This window comes from Halichoeres trimaculatus, unplaced genomic scaffold (assembly GCF_033239565.1).
Source record: "Halichoeres trimaculatus isolate MK-OKI-2021-1 unplaced genomic scaffold, fHalTri1.1 fHalTri1_scaffold_8, whole genome shotgun sequence".
Taxonomy (NCBI): Eukaryota; Metazoa; Chordata; class Actinopteri; order Labriformes; family Labridae; genus Halichoeres; species Halichoeres trimaculatus.
The window spans coordinates 611,735-633,513 of record NW_027437186.1 but is presented as its reverse complement, the minus strand read 5'-3'; the positions used below and the strand labels follow the sequence as shown (position 1 = coordinate 633,513).

The following is a 21,779-nucleotide window of genomic DNA, read 5'->3' as shown; positions in this document are numbered from 1 at the left end:
GTCTGACTGTGTTTGACAGGATGGAGGTGTGGAAAACACTGGAAGGACTGACAGATGTCTAGAGGATCAGGATGACTGGGAACCACAGTGGAGGGCTTGTTTCAGGTTAGCCAAAGGGTTATTTTTACATCTTCATTCATTCAACAAGCCCTCCACTGTGGTTTCATGGTCCCCTTTCTAAGTGGGCGCTGCTCGAAGGCTGCCCCGTGGCGTTTCACACCAGCGTTTTGGCCTGACTAGTGTGCTTTTTGTGTGGCTGTGATCTGTTTCGTGTGCCTGTGCCTTCCTGTTAACAAGCAGTATACCTCCGTCTGGTTCCCTCCTACCTCTGTTCTCTTCTGCAGAAATCAAGGAGCACCTATGCCCTACGCTCTTGTGCAATTCTTCACCTTAATGTGCCCAGAGTCCGAACTGAACTGGGGAAACAGGCTTTTAACTATGCAGCCCCCACAGCCTGGAATACTATACAGACAGAACTGAAAATGTCAGAACTGGTGTCACTTACAACTTTTTGTTCTATTTTACTCACAAGGCAGTGAGAATCATATGAGCAATGCTTGTGTTTTTAATCTGTTGTTCTTTAAACTACATCACTTTCACTGTGAAGTTTTTGGAATCCAATGAGCAATACCTTTGTTATATTTATTTAAATTGTTACTGTTTTCCTTCAACTTATTTAGTCAGTGCCCTGCCTTGTTTATTGTTGTGATTTGCTATTGATGAGTGATTATTATTGCCTTAAACTTTAACATGAACTTGCATAATTATGACGTGTGCTGCTGACCTCTTGGCCAGGTCACCCTTGTAAATGAGATCCTGATCTCAATGGGTTTTTATCTGGTTAAATAAAGGTATAATAATAACAAAAGAATGCATGGATCCCCCTTTGTGGTGCATGCTGTGTCTGTTTTTGGCAATTTTGAGCAGTTACTTCACTCATGGGCTCAACCACGACTGTGCTGCTGGCAGCATAGCCTCTCGGCTTCACTACAGCAGAGAATCCCTGCTGCTCCTTCGGAGCCGGAAATCTCCAGACTTTTCTGCCGCTATAAAGGCGATTCCGAACTGTGTTAGAGTAAACACAAATAGAAGTTCACGACCCAAATGGGAACGCAAGGCTGGCATCCACCCACCTTCCTTTTGTCTCAGTGTTCTAGTTTTGTTGCCACTTTTGAGTAATCTTGTCCAACACAATACTTTTACCTTCTGACTTTGACAGTTTAATATCTGCTTCAATATCTGTTCTTTTGACCGCCTCCTTTGCCAGCTTATCTGCTCTATCATTTCCAATTATACCCACGTGTGCAGGGACCCATAAAAACCACAATTTTACATTTTCCTTTCAGACTTTCACAAGATGTTTATATTTAGACTACTAGCTCTTGGTGAGATCTTGCTTCACTTGTACCAATACTAGTCAAAGCACTCACAGAATCACTACAGACAATCACTCTTCTGCAGCCACTTTGTTCAATCCAGTCTACTGCCATATCCATAGCAAATAGCTGAGCAGCAAAAACACTGATGTGATCAGATGTTCTCCTACTGTACCCTAAATGAATACCTGGTACTGCAGCAGCTGCACCTGTTGCACCAGTGAGAGGTTCCTTTGATCCATCTGTAAAAACTGGAATCCAATCCTAAAATTCATCAGCTAAGTCTGTGTTATTCTTAGCTTTCTTGAGAGCTGCTGTGTGTCTCTCTCTGTCCCTTCTACCTCCCTAGAGAGTTCCCTCAGATCTTCCTTACTGTGGTGGACATCCACCCCAAAGCAAGTTTTAACACAGCTTCAGAGATGATTTTTAATGTGTCTCAAAAACTTGAGCCACTCTGTCCTGATGCCCCAAAGTTCATTCTTGGTGATTTTAATAACTGCAGCAAATACTTTAACTAATGAACTTTTACTTGAAGATGGTCTTGTCTCTTGGATTGTTGATTTTATGAGTTAAGCAGGTTAAAGTTGGATAATCATACTCTAGCAAAATGACTACCTGCACAGGTTTGCCTCAGGGATGTGTTTTGTCTCCTCTGTTACTCATTTTATATTCTAATTCATGCACCAGCACTTTTCCAAATAGGCACTTTATTAAATATGCAGATGACACAGCTTTAGTGAGCCTCCTGTACGATAATGAAGAGGACCACGGGCCAGTCCTTGACTATTTCATTAACTGGTGTGATAAGTCAAACCTTCTAAATACCCAAAAAACAAAGAAGACGTGTATTGATTTTAGAAAAACAACTGCCGCAAATCCTACTGTCATTAACGGGGAACTCATTCAGATTGTCACTGAGTATAAGTATCTCGGCATTGTGCTTGATCACAAACTTAAATGGGACATATGGACGGGAAGACTGACTGCAAAGTCCCAGCAAAGGCTCTTCTTCTTAAGGAAACTTCTTTCTTTCAATGTCGGCAGTAAATGCTCCAGTGTTTTTATTCTGCTTTTATTGAGAGCGTCCTGTCTTTTTGCATCTTCTGCTGGTTTGGTCATGCAACAGAAGCACAGAAAAAGTCCATCAGGAAAATTATAACCATGTTCAGTAAACTGACAGGCATCCCATTTGCAAATATGGACTGCATCTATAAACAGAGAACATTAAAAAAGGCATCCAGCGTTGTGGGTGAGGATGATCAGAGGCACCCTCTTGCCCCTTCATTTACTCTGTTGTCCTCTGGGCGGCGTTACTGTGCTCCTCTGTTCACCAAAAACAGATCCAAGTTTTCCTTTGTTCGAAAAAGCGATTACATTTTTAAATGAACAATAAGGAACAGTTAAAATTGGTCTAGCCAGTCTAGACCAGCCTGCCTGTCCATAATCACATTGCTTCCTTTGCTCCCCCCCCCCCCCCCTTCTCTCTGTGAATGCATTGTTTATTCATGTTTTTCTACTGATTTTGTTGCCAAATGTCGGTGATACCTGCCACACCCTAATTTCCCTACACGGACAAATAAACTAAACTAACTAACTAACTAACTAACTAACTAACTAACTAACTAACTAACTCGTTCATTTTCTGAGCCTCTTAACCCGTTCAAGGTTGCAGGTGGCTGGAGCCTATCCTGGCTGTCATTGGGTGAGAGGCGGGGTACACCCTGGACTAGTCACCAGTCAGTCACAGGGCTGACACAGAGGCAGACAACCATTCACTCACACACTCACACCTACAGACAATTTAGAGTGTTCAGTTAACCTGGTGAGCATGTTTTTGGACTGTGGGAGGAAGCTGGCGGACACAGAGAGAACCCGAACTGAGAGAGACCACTGCTCTGTCTGTGATGTGCTGACCCTGTCTGGACCCTGTGTGTCTGTGGTCCATCCTCATTCAGGTCAGGTGTTAAACGCCCTCATTAAATGTGTCTTCACTGGATTCTTCTTTTAGCTGAAATAAGCTACACTTATTCCACGCTCAGACACTTTGTCTTGTTGTGACTTCCACTGCACAGGTCTCATTTTTAGATGGACAAAAATCATTTTTTAAATATTCACGTCGTTCGTTAGAATGCCTTTGTGGCTCGTCATAAGCCTGCCTTTTTAGTCCTACACTCCAAGAAGAACGATTTAACATAAACTTTACATGAAGTAACAGAATACTTAGAGGTAAAATACCCCGAGTACTCAACAAAACAGAAAAGAAATGTTCTGTGGCATTTCTAAAAGTCTGAAATGTGGTAAAAACAGAAATTGTTTTCTTCAGATTGACGGTTTATTTTTGATTTTTCAGAGTTTCATCAGCATAAATCCAGACAGAAATGCAAAGTTTTATAATTTAACCTGACCCAATGCATAAAAAAATATTGTCTGAAGAAATGTTTGTCCCAAAGGTCCTTTTTTTATATAGCTGTGAGATTTTATCCCCCTTTACCACAAAGTTTCTGTTCCACTGCACTGGTGTAGACAGAAAAACGTCAAACTTTGTTTTTCAAAGGTGGCCCAGAAGAAAAGGAAACAAAACCTCCCTGTGTCAGCAGGGCTCATCCTGAGCCTGAAGATGCTCTCTTTGTTTTTCCTTTCACACAGTTTGTAGTTTTTAAACAGAGATAATGACATGTTTGTAGTTTTAAACAGAGATAACATGTTTGTAGTTTCTAAACGGAGTAATGACATGTTTGTAGTTTTTTAACAGAGATAACATGTTTGTAGTTTCTAAACGGAGTAATGACATGTTTGTAGTTTTTTAACAGAGATAACATGTTTGTAGTTTTTAAACAGAGATAATGACATGTTTGTAGTTTCTAAACGGAGTAATGACATGTTTGTAGTTTTTTAACAGAGATAACATGTTTGTAGTTTTTAAACAGAGATAACATGTTTGTAGTTTCTAAACGGAGTAATGACATGTTTGTAGTTTTTTAACAGAGATAACATGTTTGTAGTTTCTAAACGGAGTAATGACATGTTTGTAGTTTTTTAACAGAGATAACATGTTTGTAGTTTTTAAACAGAGATAATGACATGTTTGTAGTTTTTAAACAGAGATAACATGTTTGTAGTTTTTAAACAGAGATAACATGTTTGTAGTTTTTAAACAGAGATAACATGTTTGTAGTTTTTAAACAGAGATAATGATATGTTTGTAGTTTTTTAACAGAGATAACATGTTTGTAGTTTTTAAACAGAGATAACATGTTTGTAGTTTTTAAACAGAGTAATGATATGTTTGTAGTTTTTAAACAGAGATAACATGTTTGTAGTTTTTAAACAGAGATAATGATATGTTTGTAGTTTTTAAACAGAGATAACATGTTTGTAGTTTTTAAACGGAGTAATGACATGTTTGTAGTTTTTTAACAGAGATAACATGTTTGTAGTTTTTAAACAGTGTTAATGACATGTTTGTATCTCTTAAAGCTTTCCATCTCTGCACTCAGTGAACAGTAATAAAGAAGACAAACTACCGTGGCTTTCAGGCGCAGCTCATCAATAGTAGTTTGTGCTTCCGCTAACTGAACCAGCGTCTTGATGTGCATCTCCTGCAGTGAAAGGAAATGAGAAAGTTAGAGTAAGGAGAGGGAGGAAAAGAAGGAAGAGGTGAGGAGAAAAAGAAGAAGATACAAAAGAGAAAGAAATGTTGATAAAAAAATGAAATGAGGAATGACAGGGCACAGAAATAACACAGATCAGAGATATTTTTTCACCCTGGGTCTTTTGTTCACTGCTTCAGCTCAAAGCAATCTAGCTGCAACATGCTGCAAATATTCCATACACCAATGTCCTCCAAGCAGTGTGAGTTTGGATTTAAGATGGATTTATGAGATGCAGGATCTCGTCTTTAAGTACTGGGGCGTAATGCTTCAGGTTGCAAAGTCCAAACATATTTACCTTTGAAAGAAGTTCAGTTCAGTTAGGACCTGGGTCCTGCTGATGACATTAGCCTTCCACTAAAACCAAGACTAACTCAGAGGTTTATTTAAAGTATGTAGGCAGAGGACTGAACAACTCAGTAACAGACTGTTGTCTGATGGTAAAATATCAACTACAGACTTTCGGTCTAATCTTCAAAGTCTGAACTTTGTTTTTTCTGCCCTGGTGCAGGGGACTGTCTCAAAACAAAGCATTAGAGTTGAACATACAAGGCTCAGGATGCAGGGGCTGTTTATCAAAAGCAGTTACTGCTCATTGTTGGTTCTTCGTTTAAAAGTCTGAAAACAAAGTGAAGACTAAATCGGCCATCGGCCATCAAAAAACACATTTCTAGCTCTCAGTTCCCTGCTGAGTACTCCATGTCTATCAGCTGACCTCTGGTGTTGCTTCAGAAGCCAGGAGGGAATAAACGGGGAGAGCTGGTCTCCAAAATACAGAAATTCACCCTGTGTCATCATGGTCTCTGTTAATGCAGCGACTAAGAGTCTTTTGCAGAGTGTTGAGATAGCTTTGCGTGTTTCAGGCTGTACAAAGTTCATTTAAATGTGAAGCCTCTTTCAACAGAAATAATGCGTGCATACTGCTGTTCCTGACCACTCTCTCTTGGTCTGATCAAAAACCCTGAGGCAGCTGTTGTAACCTTTAGAGCAGCTGTCTCCAGACCACTGAGATGCTTCATTTTCAGGACGCAGTTATTTTCTGAAGCAGCCATGTTTGAGTCATGACGGTACCTGCAGAACCCTATAGTCCAGGTTGTCCTGTGGCCGACTTCTGCACTCCTTAGGCTCCACAGGATGAGGGGCACTGCTTGGTGGTCCACGGGGATCTGAAGGGGCTGGGGATTCACCTGCAGTGTTTAAGGAGACGTCCCTTCCAGCAGGGGACTGAACCACTAGGGAGGGCTCAGCTGACTCCCTTTTGAAGGAGTGCCTGCTCTTTGGGGGCACGTAACCACCCTTTGGAAATCGAACCCTGGGCTCCACCTTGGAATAGTCAGGTGTGGGATAACTTATGCGATTTTTTCTAGAAATGAGATGTTATTAGTTAGTCGTAGAATCCTGCAGTGAGCAGTGGTGGAAAAAAAAACAGAAGTTATGATACCTGAGGGCTTAGGAGTGCTACTCACCCTGCATTATGTACTTCGGCAACTGTCCTACTGGTTTTGGATAGGCCACGCCCTCTGTCAGACCCCCTCGTGGAGTCAGCTCTGACTGTTTCAGGGACCTGAGTTCTTAAACCTGTCGCCCCAGGAAGTGGCAGCTTTGACTTCTTTGGAAAGGAAAGGTCAAACATGGCTGCTGGCTGAGGAGGGGCCGTGGGCTCTGCTGCAGCGCTGGACTTGGGGCTCCAGGGGGAGTCTTGGACGCTGCCATCTGAGGAGCTCATGTCAGGCAGAGTCTCAATCCATGGGGCAGCAGACATTTCCTCAGCCGTGAAATGGAGAAGATCTGGAGAGGGTTGGACAGGTGATGAGTGTGTCATCAACCAGGAGCTCTGATTGGCAAAACATGCAGTTAGAGTTCAAGGTGTTTGGTTGATGACTGGAGGACTGACCTGTCAGCTTGCAGCTCCGCTCTCTCTCATCCTCTGCCTCCTCTGGTGTGGGGGATCCAAGGTTTGAGTCAGCATTAAGTCCTGTGTCTGGATCGCCCCCAGACAGCCCCAGCACCACATCCTCCAGCCCCTCTGACGGTCCAGCAATGCCATACTCTGACTCCATCTGGCAGAAAAAGTCTAGTTCTGCTTTTTCCTTTTCTTCTTTGTCGTGCTGCCACTCATCCTCAGAGGTCTCTGGACTGGGGCTTGAGCTGTGAGCTGGGGCGGGGGTCCTGGCTGTGATGGCCTTTCTTGGGTCCATTTTGGGCAATTTGTTGCCTCTTCCTTGTTTCAGCTGGGACCCCAGTCTCTGTTTGAGCCAGGCAATCAACAGATCTATGAACAGAACCCAGAGTGATGTATGAAGATTCAGTGGCGGTTTTTCACGGAGGCCAAGGGAAGCCTGGCTTCCCCAAAAAATATAACAAGAAAGAAAAAAAATAGCCTATAAACAAGCTTAACCACAATGTATTTTATATTGTCATTTCCTTGTCAAAACACTACATTGGCGCACCTCTGCTTTGGCTTAACGTGAGAAGCAAAACAGCGCCCTCCTGTCAAGCTCTCATTGTGTATTACACTACGTGTCTCATGCCCTCTGCCCTGTCAGTCAGCACGGAGGCCCGCTTCACTTTGCCTCCCTTAGAAAAAAAAACAGCCCGTATTAGCCAATCAGGTTGAAGCAAGGCTCATCGCTTACTGGTTGATGCATCATTAAAAAAGATATGAGGGAGGCCAGATCAAATCTGGCTTCCAGCCAATAACACACCGTTACGAAAAAATAAACACACTGATTCAACTGTGCCGGCGCCAGTGTGAGTGTCAGTGTTAGCCCACACAGAAAGTTCAGCTATGGATGGTGACAGAGACATTGATTTTTTTGTAAAAAAATGACCTCAAAAAACTTCCTTTTGAGGTTCAACTACAAGTCAAGCGGGACGGTAGGCCGACTCCAAAGCTCCACTTAACGAAGGGCAGAGCCGATGGAAAAGTCCGCTCTTTTTGTGAAGCTAACTATGCTAGAAACGAGTGGCTAACAGGGAGTGCCAGGCTTAACCGGCTTTTCTGCTGGCCATGTCTGCTGTTTGACAGATCCGGCTCCTTGAACAACCCCTGGAGCACCACAGGATTCGTGGATCTGGCCAACCTCGCGAGGGCCATGGAGAGGCATTCAAAGTCCAGAGGCCATATAACATCTGAGCTCAAACTTAAACTTTTCGGACGAGTACGGATTGATGAAGCACTGGATCAAGCGGCTGCAATAAGCGTAACGAGGCACAACCAACAGGTGGAGAAAAACCGTGCCATTTTGAAGAGGTTGATTGCTGCTGTATTATATCTCGGAGGCCAGGAGCAGGCATTCCGGGGCCACAGTGAATCGACCAGCAGCTCCGGCAACAGGGGAAACTTCATGGAGCTTGTGCAGACTTTTGCTGAATTTGACACCACCATGGCGGAGCATTTATCATCAGCAACCGCATTTACCGGCACATCAAAGACAATTCAGAATGACATCATCGAAAGCACTGCTCATGTCATCCAGGAAGAAATTGATAAAGAAATAAATGCTGCTCCATTCATAGCCATTGAGGTGGATGATACCACTGACATATCGTGCAGGAGCCAGCTGACAGTCATAGTCCGCTATGTAAACGAGAGCGGCATCATATGTGAGCGGTTTCTTGGTTTCCATGATATTAGTCTGGAGAGAGATGCTGAAACCATTGCTGCAGTGGTGATGAAAACAATTGGCAGCTACAATCCCGAGACAAAGCTGATTTGTCAAACTTATGATGGCGCCAGCTGTATGAGTGGCCAGAGAGGAGGCGTTCAGGCGCTCGTAAAAGTAAAATGTCGGCACGCATTGTTTGTTCATTGCTATGCACACGAACTTAATTTGGTTTTGGCTCAGGGGACAAGCAATATTCGGGAATCAAGACTGTTTTTTGCTTCTCTCGACTCCTTCCACAACTTCTTCAGCCGCTCACCTAAGCGCACAGCACTGCTCAAAGAAGTGGACAGCATCCGCGTGCCCAGCGGCAGCACCACTCGGTGGAACTTTAAAAGCCGCGCAGTGCACGCAGTGCATGAGGGCCGAGGATCACTGATCACTGCATTGGATCGGATCACAGCTGAACCTGGTTGGGACAAGGATGCAATAGCACAGAGCTCGGCATTGAGACAGAAGCTGGATGACTTTGATTTCATGTTCATGCTTGGGGTTTTCAAGACGATTTTTGGTCTGACTGAGCCCCTTTTCCAGGTGCTTCAGAGCAGAGCGTTGGGCATTAGAAAATGTGAGGAAAGAGTCAATGGCACTTTGACTGCTTTAAAAGCAACCCGGAGCACCGAAACCTTCAATCAGCTGTACGAGGAGACAGTACAGGCTGTTGGGATGCCAAACCAGCTGCGACGCAAGCAGCGCTGCCGGGCCTGGGCAGATTTTGAGCTGGGAGTCACTCCGGATGGGGAACATGAGGACACAGGGCCTGTGGATGCCTACCGACGCCTCTTTTTCCAGCTGCTTGATGGTATTGTGCAGCACATGACACACGGGTTTGAGGACATGAAGTGTCTACGTTTTTTTTGTGTCCTGGATAATGCGTCATTTAAGACGTATTCCCAGCCTGCAGGATTCCTGGGGGTTGAGATCTCTCAGTTGGTTAAAACCTACCCAGTTTTTGATGAACTGAGACTGAGAAATGAGCTGCAAGTCATCTATGCAGATACCCTCTTTCACAAGCCACCAGCTGAGCTCCTGAAGATGCTCATTAAAGATGAACTGACCTCTGCCTTGCCCGAAGTTTGCAAACTACTGAGGCTGATGCTCACCATACCTGTGTCAAGCACGTCTGCAGAGAGGTCCTTTTCCTGCTTGAAAAGGATCAAAACCTACTTGAGAAACAGCTGTGGACAAGACAGACTGGGACATTTGGCCAAGATCTCCATGGAGTCTTCTGTCACACAAGACCTCAAGTCCCGCGGGGAGCTATATGACAGAATCACTACTCGGTTTGCCACGATGAAGGATAGAAGAATGCCATTGCTCTTCAAGTAGCGGTGAGTTACATTAAAAAAATGTATGCATCTTGTGACAAATGGGCTGCCATGCCCCTGTACCTGTCCAGCTTCAGCACCGTGGACAGCACCATGGCCCGCCGTGGCCTTTTTGATGACAGAGTTGTCACATTTTTTCTTATGCATAATGTACCATATTTTCCGCACTACAAGGCGCTTCGGAAATAGGGCGCACCTTCGATGACTGGCCTATTTGAAAACTGTTTTCATAGATTGGGCGCACCGCATTATAAGGCGCATAGATTAGAAGCTATAGTAGTGGCTGGGGTTGCGTTATGCATACACTAGATGGAGCTGCGCTAAAGGGAATGTCAACAAAACAGTCAATAAGTCAGTCAAACTCAGGCTACATCCACACGAAGCCGCACATTTTCCTGTCCAACTATTTTCTGTGCCGTTTTCAAGAAAAGTGCGCTGTAAAGACGAAGCCGTTTCTGCCGCCAACAAAAGCCGTTTCCAGAGATCAGTTCGGTTCAGGTATTCTCCAGAACGTCCGCCCCCGCAGGCTTACTGTCTCTCACACATGCTGTCCTCTTTTTTTTTCACTGGAATGAATGAGAAGTGGGTAGAATAAAAGTACTGTAACAGTAGGCTACATTGTTTGCATGGAAATAACAGGTGAATACTGAATTAAATTCGTTGTCCAAGCTGGCTTCCTCGGTAATTTTTATCACGGGCCGCCACTGTCCAACACTGAACTCCATCTTGGTAGGTCTCCTGGAGAGGTGAGTGACCAACAGCCTGCTTTACCTGGTCTCTTTATCGGACCGAACTTAATCAATGCCGGGTCTGGCTATTTCGTCAAGAATATACCGCAGCTCAATTCTGACAATATTCACGGATCTACCAACCGCTTGTCCAAATATGCTCAACACCCACCTGTGTGTCAGAAATTGGCTGTGAGAAAGCAGAGGATGTATGAAACCTTCCAAACTGTCAATCATGTGAGAGTACTCTGGGAACCGGCGCAAAAACCAAAAGGGCTCTTTGGTGGACATTAAACATCCGAAGCGTTGTTGCAAAGAGTGATCAGCTGATACATCTACTGACGCACTCTAATCTGGACTTTTCTTTCTTTTCTGAAACATGGTTGCAACCATTGACTCCGGACAGGGTATTTGTGGTGCCTGGATATCAGTGTTTTAGACGAGACAGAAGTGAGGGAGGGGGAGGAGGGGTGCTTATCTACTTAAAGGATAACATCAAATGTGAACGTGTTATATTCAAAACTGCAAACACATTAGAGTATGTAGCGCTTAAAATAATTCGGTCCCAGCAAATGTCTTTTACCATCATCGGACTATATAGACCCCCATCAGCAGGTGATGCATTTTATGATCAACTCACACAAATCATGAAAGAATGTCATCATAACAAAGAGTTAATCCTGGTGGGCGATTTTAATCTAAATTGGGGTGATAAAAAAAAGAGGAAAAAGATAAAAATCATTACAGACAAATATAATTTAGATCAGCTGATTAAAGGTCCCACAAGGATTTCAAAACCTCCAGTACACAGCTGGACCTGATATTTACTAATAAACCAGAGAGAATTACCAAAAGCTACAACTTGCTCACAGGCTTGTCTGATCATATTATGACCCTGGTAGACAGGAAGTTGACTAAAAATAGATTCCACCACTCCAAACAAATCGGCACTAATGCTTTTTACTATAGGACATAGGATTTGACAATGAAATAAATGGACTAAGATGGAATGATGTGATCACCTCTGAAGACCTTGTGAGTTGTTGCAACAGTTTCATTTGGAAAATTAAGTCTTCAAGGGAAAAATTTACTGTGGAAGTCCAGAAAAAATCTAAAAGGAAACACAATATACCTTGGCTTAATGAAAATTTAAAGAGACTTATGAAACAAAGAGATTCAGCTTTAAAAAAGGCCATTAAATCAAAAAGGGGCACTGACATGATGATTTTTTAGAGGCCTGAGGAATAAGGTGATCAGTGAGCTAAGACTAGCCAAATCTCACGTTTACCTTAAACTCATTGATAATGCTAAAAATAACAATAAGCTAATTTGGCAACAAATTAATAACCTTATAAGGAGGGAATCACCTCATCTAGGAGACCTACAACTCAAAGTTGAGGGGAATTTTATTCATGACAAATCTTCTATTGCTGCTTTTTTTAACTGATATTTTTTAGAGTCTGTAAGCAAGTTAGGCAAAAATGTTAAAGAAAAGGAGTTGGACATTGCTTCTGTAACTACTACAGATCAGGTTTTTAATCTGTTTCCAACAGACGCCACAGAGGTGAATAAAATCATTAGTTCATTAAAAACCTCTAAAAGTAAAGACACTTTTAATTTTGACACAATTTTTGTCAAAAAACATAAAGATGTTTTTTCTCCACCTATTGCTCATTTAATCAATCTGTCACTTAAACAAAAAACTTTTCCCTGTATTTGGAAACGCGCAATTGTCACCCCGGTCTTTAAGTCTGGAGATCGTCATGAAGCCAGTAATTACAGACCTTTAAGTATACTGCCAGTTCTATCTAAGATTGCTGAGAAGGTTGTAGTCAAGCAGCTGACAACATATCTTAATACAAGTAATCTTTGCCTACATCCTATGCAGTTTGGCTTCAGAACCAATCACTCTACTGAAACAGCTACATTACATCTGATGGAGCAGATCAAAGGTCGCCTTGACAAAGGAGGGGTGGTTGGGGCTGTGTTTTCAGATTTGCGCAAAGCATTCGATACAGTAAATCACAATGTACTTGTCACAAAACTCTCTAGATTTAAATTTTCATCAGAGGCTCTGGCCTGGATGTCTTCATATTTTTCTGACAGGACCCAATGTGTTAACATCTGTGGAGTACTATCTGATTATATGAAATGTACAATGGGTGTTCCCCAAGGTTCTGTGCTGGGCCCTTTATTGTTTAGTCTTTACATCGACGATCTCCCACAGCAGTGTCATGGGATCGAAGTACAAATGTATGCTGAAGACACTGTTTTGTTCACACATGCAAAAACAGCTGAGTTAGCAGCAAAGAAGCTATCAGATGCCATGGAAAGGATCACAGCATGGCTTGACCAGTCGTGTCTCCGCCTTAATGTAAACAAAACTAAAGGCATGTTCTTTTCCAAGACCAGTATGCAGCCTATCAACGCTGACATTGTCATAAAGGCTGAGAAGATTGAAATAGTTAGAGTGAGTGAGTTTAAACATCTTGGCGTAGTCTCAGATCCAAACCTTAATATGAGGAAACATGTTAAGAAAACAATGAAAAATATCAAATACAATTTGGCAAACTTTAGACACATAAGAAGTTGTCTTTCAGTGAATGCAGCCAAAACTTTTGTGCATGCCATGATCCTTTCCCATATATCATACTGTATCACATTCTGGGCTCAGACAGGGGAGACCATTATTAAACCACTTGAGTCTTTATATAAACAAACCTTAAAAGTTTTAGATAAAAAATCAATGCAGTATCATCACTGTAAGATACTTGAGAAACACCATCTTTTGAGTTTTGAGAATTTCAGATTGTTTCAAATTTGTGCATGGTGTATAAGACTGTAAATGGCTTGGCTCCGCCCCCGCTGCTTCAGTTTGTTCATTTCCGCTCATTGGACTCCATCAAATCCACAAGGATATCTTTTTTTAGAGACTGTCATGTTCCATTCTGTCGTACCGCCTTTGGGCAGTCAGCCTTCTCTGTGAAAGACTCTCAAACCTGTAACCATTGACTGATCTAAAGCATAGTCTTAACTGTTGTATATTATTGTGTGTGCGTGTATGTGTATGGGTGTGGGTGCGTGTGTATGCATGCATGTGTGTGTGTGGGTGTGTGTGTGTAAGCATGTGAGTTTTTATCACAATGTGATGTTTTAATTGTGACCTGCCAAGGGACTGCAGATGTAAACTAGCTCCAAGCTAACTCTGGTACAATGCATCAAATAGTGACTTTTATGTCGAATATTGCACATGGTCCCTTTATAAAATAAATAAAAGTAAAGTAGGTACAATCAGTGACACTTGTTTTGGTCTGACAGACCCACATGCTGTTTCCATACACACATGAGCAGCGTCTGCATGCTGACCATCTCAGCCTGCCCCGTCAGGTAGAGCAGGCAGGAAGGAGCAAGAGCACAGCGTGTTGGATCAACAGAGCTCTGAGCTGCAGTGACAGCTGTGAGCACAATTCATCCATTTCCTGCATCTCACTACAAAACACAGGCCTTCAGATCAGTACGGCAGATCCCATAGCTGGATGAGAATATGAAGGTTTTTGTTGTAAACTTGAGGTCCAGCAAATGATTTGTAGGTTGCATGTCATGTAACCACAAACGTCTACTCCTGTACACACAGCTGGAAGACGTCTGTGGTAAAAAGCAGACTGCTAACTATGAAAACAGTGATTTTACATGTATTTTTATTCAAGTTGGTGACTTTAAGGCTTTGATCATGTCTAAATAACAGAGTGTGAACAAACCAAAAAAAGATAACTAGACTTAATAACAAACACTGATGACTTTATAACACTGCTGACTGGGTGGTCAACACATATCTGAAGTAACCAGGGTGGAAAAATCTCTGCTGTTAATCATAAAATCATTAACGTGAACATGTCAGTGAACGTGTCAGTGAACGTGTCTATGCCTCAGAATTACCAGTCCTGGTGTCAGTGTGTATGGATAGGACGGTCAAAGTGCTGAGTCATGTTGTCAGTGTTTATTCTGGAAGGGGACATTCTTTTGAGGTATAACATTAGACGTGTGGAAATTCAAGATGGCGGCCATTTTTTGAGACAGCCACCATTCCTGTTGTACACACAGTTTTTCAATAGTTCAAATAGTGATACAAGCTTAAAAGTCAGCACAGATCCTCTCTATTGGCCACTCATTGGAATTAAGACATCAGACACTTGGAAATTAAATATGTTCGTTGTTATTTAAGATAGCCACCACCTTAGTAGAAAACTGGTATGAGGAGTGTTTGTGAGGTCACTTGACCAGAAACCATTTACAGCCACTTGACATTTTTTGAACTGAAGGCCAGGAGTGTTAATTTGGCTGTGTTTTGTCTGACTCCTTACCCTCGACCCGTCTGATTGGGTCAAAGCTGCCAGGAGTGCCTCCTGATGGCATCTCTCACAGGGTTCATCAAAGTACATGAGCTCCCTTACCACGACAAGGTAACAGCCACACTGGAGGCTGTTTTTGTTTGTTTTCTTCTTTCATTTTTGTTTAATTTGTTTTTGGTTTGGTTTTATATATAAAGACCGTTGCTTCTTCACTTCTTCTTCTATTTTTCTTTCCTTTTTCATATTTAGAGACAGAAATAGTAACTTTGTCAATTAAATTCAGGAGAAGGAGAAACAAAAAGACAGATGGGTAAAGTAGCACAGCTGTGGTGCTGAATTGACAGAGCACCAAAAGTATAATTTAACTAATGCTGAATGGCACCATGGTCAGCTCCCAAGGCAACAGTAGCTCTGACTGACCAGGTGATTCCCTGCAGAGTAGGAAAAGCCTCACAAATGAAAGGCAGGCTAACTCAACTTTAAATATCTTTTACTGATAAGCCAGTGGACAACAATACACTAAAACTAATCTAAAAACTGAGGTTGACTGTTAAAATTAGAGACACACTGATGAAGAGCTGAGCCATAGGTCTACCTGAAAACACAAAGACTGAGCCATACCAAAGACTGAAGCTGGCTGCTTACTTTTCTATTCACACAGCTGCACAGTGCTGTGCAGGTGAACCTCTTCACAGCGCTCTAATCTGCAGCTACACTTGGCCAGTTGTACACAACTTTGTGCAACTGGTGTATTCACTGTCCAGGAGACCCACCATTGTTCACCAACCTTTTTCCATCCCCAGTCAGCAGGACTCTCTGAGTTTGGTTGATGCTTTGTTCCCTGACCCCATGCAGCCTGCCTGACAAGCAGCACGTTCAGTGTTTGAAGCAGAGCTGCTCTCGTTGGAGGAATGGCTGTATATGGTCTCTGCTTTTAGGCAAACATGTTAAATCTAGCCTCATTCACACGGATAGCAGTACTTGATCTACCATACATCAGGACCACAAACTTCTCCAGGATCTCAAGGCCACCATCAGCCAGTACTGAAGGGTATTGGCCTAATTTGCCAAAGATGAGAGGCCTCAGGACAAATGTCCCAGCTTTGCCAGGCAGTCTTTTTTCCTTTTTTGCAAAAGGCTGATACAATATCACAACCTGTGAAGGCTGAAAGGACGGTATGCCTGTGGTCTTCATAGGTCCAATAGCTCTGCACAGGGTAACCCTGTACAGTCTAGCATTATTATTCAAAGAGTGTCTCCTAGAGAGTATTTGTAACAAATTTCATGTTTGCATCACCATTTGAACTTTTGGAATAACCAGCATTTTAAAGAAATGGTGGCCATCTTGAAAAATGGCCACCATCTCAAATTTTCAGGTGTCTAATGTTTTATTTCAAAAGAGTGTCCCTTAGAAAGTATTTGTACCAAAGTTCATGCTTGCATCACCATGTGAACGTTTTTTTTTTCAGTTATCTGTTGCGCTAAGACTGACCAGGGAGCAGTTTACCAATCCAGACAGATTCAGGAAAAAAGTCTAATGGAATTATGAGGAAAGATGTTTGACAGATTATGAAAACTTGTTCAACCTTTTTGCATGTGAAGACTTATGTGATGAACTCATGACTAAATGTTGCGGGGGGTGAGACTGTTCAACAGAGACATGATAATCTATTTTGATCAACATGACATAAGCAGTGGATCATGTAGGAAACAGCAGAGAATTAGACATAATCATTTGCATGGATGTCCCAAAGCATCTGCAACTTGTTGAAAGAAATGAGAAACTGCTTTTCTGATGTGCAAAAGTGACACAATGATGTGAAGATTGAACAAGTAGTTTTTTATAATTTCAGTTCTGTTCCGAGAAATGAACCAGAGTAACTGAGAAAAACTGTAAGCCACCTCATAGGCGTGAACCTCTCCAGGTCAGTGTATGCTCCGTGTTTAGGCTCCTGTATGTTTGTAATGAAGCAGAGAAATAACTCACCCAGTGTTCTGCTCATGCTGCCTGTTTGTTCTCAGGGGAACTACAAACTGAACTGGGCCAACAGGTGGGGAATTAAGCTGCTCTAAAGCCCTGACAGGGGGCTTCAGACGCCCCACACACACCATGACCATCACAGTACACTCAAGACAGGAGGCTGGCTAAGCTGCTCAGCTCCGCCCAGGCAGACAGCAAGACAGACAGACAGGTGGAGAGGTAGACAGGTGGACAGGCAGACAGACAGGCAGGCAGACAGGGGGAGAGGTAGACAGACAGACAGGCAGACAGACAGACAGGCGGACAGGTGGACAGGTGGACAGGCAGACAGACAGACAGGTGGAGAGGTAGGCAGACAGACAGGCAGACAGACAGACAGGCAGACAGGTGGACAGGTAGACAGACAGACAGGCAGACAGACAGGCAGGCAGACAGGGGGAGAGGTAGACAGACAGACAGGCAGACAGACAGACAGGTGGACAGGTGGACAGGCAGACAGACAGACAGGTGGAGAGGTAGGCAGACAGACAGGCAGACAGACAGACAGGCAGACAGGTGGACAGGTAGACAGACAGACAGGCAGACAGGTGGACAGTCAGACAGGCAGACAGACAGACAGGCAGACAGGTGGACAGGTAGACAGGTGGACCGGTGGACAGGTAGACAGACAGACAGGTGGAGAGGTAGGCAGACAGACAGGTAGACAGACAGACAGACAGACAGACAGGTGGAGAGGTAGGCAGACAGACAGGTAGACAGACAGACAGGCAGACAGGTGGACAGGTGGACAGTCAGACAGGCAGACAGGCAGACAGGTGGACAGGTAGACAGACAGACAGGTAGACAGGCAGACAGAGAGACAGGTGGACAGGCAGATAGGCAGACAGGTGGACAGGCAGACAGGCAGACAGGTGAACAGGCAGACAGGCAGACAGGTGGACAGACAGACAGGTAGACAGGTGGACAGAGAGACAGGTGGACAGGCAGACAGGTGGACCGGTGGACAGGCAGACAGGTGAACAGGCAGACAGGTGGACAGGCAGACAGGCAGACAGGTAGACAGACAGACAGGCAGACAGGTGGACAGGTGGACAGTCAGACAGGCAGACAGGTGGACAGGTAGACAGGCAGACAGGTGAACAGGCAGACAGGCAGACAGGTGGACAGGCAGACAGGCAGACAGGTGAACAGGCAGACAGGTGGACAGGCAGACAGGTAGACAGACAGACAGGCAGACAGGCAGACAGGTAGACAGGCAGACAGGTGGACAGGCAGACAGGTGAACAGGCAGACAGGTGGACAGGCAGACAGGTAGACAGACAGACAGGCAGACAGGTGGACAGGTGGACAGGCAGACAGGCAGACAGGTGGACAGGTAGACAGGCAGACAGGCAGACAGGTGGACAGGCAGACAGGCAGACAGGTGAACAGGCAGACAGGCAGACAGGTGGACAGGCAGACAGGTAGACAGACAGACAGGCAGACAGATAGACAGGCAGACAGATGGGTGAGGAAAAGACAGACAGATAGACAGATAGATAGACAGGGAGACAGACAGGCAGACAGACAGAAAGGCAGGCAGACAGACAGACGGTTGCAGTACTGTTATCAGCTGACAGTCAGGTCAGGTTACATTAAGGGTGAGTATCATTAAGAACCTCAGGTTATGAATATTCTTCATGGATATTTTTCACACCTGTAGGTAACACTGGTTGGACAGATAGAGTGTAAAGGGCAAGAGGAGACAGCGAGAGCAGGGAGGGGTATGGGGGCTGATAGAGCCGGGAGGGTATGTCCTGCTCAGCTCTACACTCATTCCTAAAGCAGTCAGAAGCATTTGGCCAGGGAAGGAAGGACCCTCTGAGGGTCACACCGTGTGGGCTCGGACTGAAGTGAAGGGAGTGCAGCTTAAGCTGACACACAGGCTACCAGGGGTACATGGTACAGAGAGCTGTTCAGGACAGCCTGATGACTCTGATATGACAGCTAATCTTCTTAGAGACAACAGGCAGGAAACTCAGTGTGAGGGGGGGCACATGACCAAGACTGACTGACACAGAAGGCTTCACACCCATCCATCCATTAATTAATCTCCCTTTGGGGGGGGGGGGGGGGGCTGGAGCCCGTCCCAAGAGCTTAGGAGCATGCTTCTGGACTGTGGGATAAACACACAGCGACAACACACAGAAAGGTACCCCACCAGTGTAGGAATCAAACCAGGAACCTTCTTGCTATGCTGTCACAGCACCAACCACTGCACTAAGTCAAGTGTTCAAAACCTGCACAGGCCACATGATAACAGATAACAGACAAGCATGAAACACAGAGCCACTGCTGCAGACTTCACAGTAAACTCATAGTGGACAGCTACAGCATGTACCAACTTCCTGTTTCCAAAATAAAAATGTGGGATATTTAAAGCAGAAATGCTAGCAATAAAAGAGATGTATCAATATGTTCCAGCTCTGATTTTGTTTTATAAGATCAGATGACCAAACACAAATTCAACTTTAATACTGTTTTAAAAAAAACATGAAGGGTTTAAATGTAATTAAACAAACAAGAGGCATAGCTCATGCAGCCTGTGGAGTTTGAATGCAACAACCCAATTTGAAAGAAGAAAAAGATGAAGCAATTTAAAGGGACCGTGAGCAGTTTGAAAGTGATCTTGAAAATGTCTCCCTTCTAGATATATGCCTGACTGTAATCCACACTTCAAAGTGAGATTATCAGCACCAATTGCAGTAGATTGTTTTAAATAGCTACTTCTGAGCATAGACTGTGTGAAACATAGACTCTGCGATGTTACCTGTCTGCCCCCAAAACCCTGAAATGAAGCCAATCCACGGACACATTTGCTATGATGCCAGAAGTTCCTTTTGAACAGCCCCAGGGCGCCTGTCAGTCACATGACCTGAGCTATGTCTCTGATTGGACAATAAAACTATCCTAATAATTTCTAAACCACAGAGTTGGAAAAAACTTCACTCACCATACAGTGTGTGCCGATACTGAAATCAATGTTTTAGACCCAAGCCGTTTTTTGAACCAGGCTGTAAATATGTTTTTAATGCTGTAGAAGCCAGTTTTATGGCTGGGTGTGTACGTGACTTCCAGTCTTTCTGCAGCCAGACTCAAGTGGATTCTCATTGAACAGCAAGCACTTCTACATAGACTACATTTTCACTGACCAGATCTTGCCCCTGGGTTCTAAGCTTCCAGTTCAGGTCGACCAGGACCGGATTGATTTAACGCACATCTAGGTCTCTATGACAACACCACGCTGGCTGACATAAAATAAAAAAATGATTTTACACAATTGATTCCCATGTGTACAATTATTTTTTGATCTAATTTCAAAGTCAGCCTGAGAGACTTACTTTTGTGGTTTGGCCGGTACTTTGTCTTAAGATTACACAATAAGTTCAAAGTCAAAGTACTTCCAAATATTAGTGAATATAGTCCAAGGGGTATTCAATCCAAAAATATCAAACTAGGGAACTAATTATGTAAAACCTTTTTTTTTAAATCTAGTTTCCCTGTAAACCCTTTATTTTGAAAACCGTCCCGGAAGTCTGGCGGACTTAGGAACGGTAAATATTTATCACTGTACTCAGGGAGAACCCCATACATGGTTCATTAACCTAAGTATCGTTTTTCTGAAACATCATTATGTCTGAGTGTAATGAAAATCATCCCAGTCGTTTGTAACTACGTTCCATTCATTGGGATTACCGTAACAATGGTCTTAATCGCGCACCCAAATGTCCAACTTCAAACGAACTTCACCGCGGTTAGGGACCGGTGGAACGAAAAGACAATAAACACAGGTACGGGGGGGAGGTACGTGATGAAACAACACTGCTGTGCAGGCTGACCTTTATATGATGGAGGATCCGTTTGGTCCAGCAGGTAGGCTACGATCGGAGATTTCCCCGGCAGACCTCACAGCAACAGGGGTCGGTTACCGTGGAGACCGGTAAACTTCAGGAGTGAAGACCCACCCCTGTGAGACCATGGCGTGCAAACACAACAACCACAACAAGTCACAAAAGAAGTCATTAAAATAATTCAGCAGGTTATCTGTATGCCCTTAGAGAGGTCAGTAAGTGTAACAAAAAGCTGGATAAGAGTCTGTGCCAGGACTTATCTTTGTTTTCTTTAAAGATCAGTCTGGAACTAACGGTAGGCCTACAGGTTGAGATGCAGTCTCAACACAGGCTTAACAGGGGGCGTGGTGGGCTACATCAAAGCTAACGTGTATGTAACGTTATAAACGTGCCGCAGATTCATCGAAACGAGCTGAGTGTTTGCAGGACAGAGAAGCGGAGTGTGACCTGCAGAGTGAAGAACAGGGCTGGACCAGAATCAGTGGGAGGGTCTTTTCCCAGAAGGCAAGGTGCGCTGGAGGTTTGGCCGGACGGCAGGAAGCTGGTCCTTGCAGGCACAGATGGGAAGCGGCTGCTTTTTATGATGTTAATGAAAGTGTTAATCAAATTCAGGCTCAAATACAAAACAAGCTTTATAAGCACGGTGTTCTTATAAGTATCCTATCCTTATTTGTAATAAACATAAAGTTTTGTTTTTGTTTAAAACAAAACAAAACTTGTTGCAGAAGCCAGTTCATTTGAAATGAGTAAAACGAACACATGAACAAGCATATTAAGCTCATATTAAGGGCAATCAACACGTCTATGGATAC

At 43.7% G+C, this 21,779-nt stretch overlaps 2 protein-coding genes across 2 annotated transcripts in view; one reads left to right on the top strand and one right to left on the bottom strand.

Annotated features, from left to right (window-relative positions):
* The window catches only part of LOC141795175 (uncharacterized), a 28,327-nt gene extending 6,812 nt beyond the window's left edge, over nucleotides 1–21,515 (bottom strand). Inside the window, exons 1-6 of the mRNA XM_074675969.1 lie at nucleotides 21,415–21,515; nucleotides 20,956–21,083; nucleotides 6,921–7,298; nucleotides 6,493–6,814; nucleotides 6,098–6,389; nucleotides 4,901–4,975 (exon numbers count right to left, since the gene is read on the bottom strand). Of these exons, the coding sequence (XP_074532070.1) occupies nucleotides 4,901–4,975; nucleotides 6,098–6,389; nucleotides 6,493–6,814; nucleotides 6,921–7,224 (993 nt within the window). The 5' untranslated portion in view covers nucleotides 7,225–7,298; nucleotides 20,956–21,083; nucleotides 21,415–21,515. The remainder of the gene's footprint in view (nucleotides 1–4,900; nucleotides 4,976–6,097; nucleotides 6,390–6,492; nucleotides 6,815–6,920; nucleotides 7,299–20,955; nucleotides 21,084–21,414) is intronic.
* LOC141795174 (zinc finger MYM-type protein 1-like) lies at nucleotides 8,122–10,020 on the top strand. The gene has a single exon (XM_074675968.1). The coding sequence runs from the start codon at nucleotides 8,122–8,124 to the stop codon at nucleotides 10,018–10,020; it is 1,899 nt and encodes a 632-aa protein (XP_074532069.1).
* Nucleotides 21,516–21,779: the final 264 nt, after the last annotated feature.

Excerpts from the sequence above, each read along its gene's own strand:
- LOC141795174 (XM_074675968.1), top strand. The coding sequence starts at position 8,122 with ATGGAGAGGCATTCAAAGTCCAGAGGCCATATAACATCTGAGCTCAAA.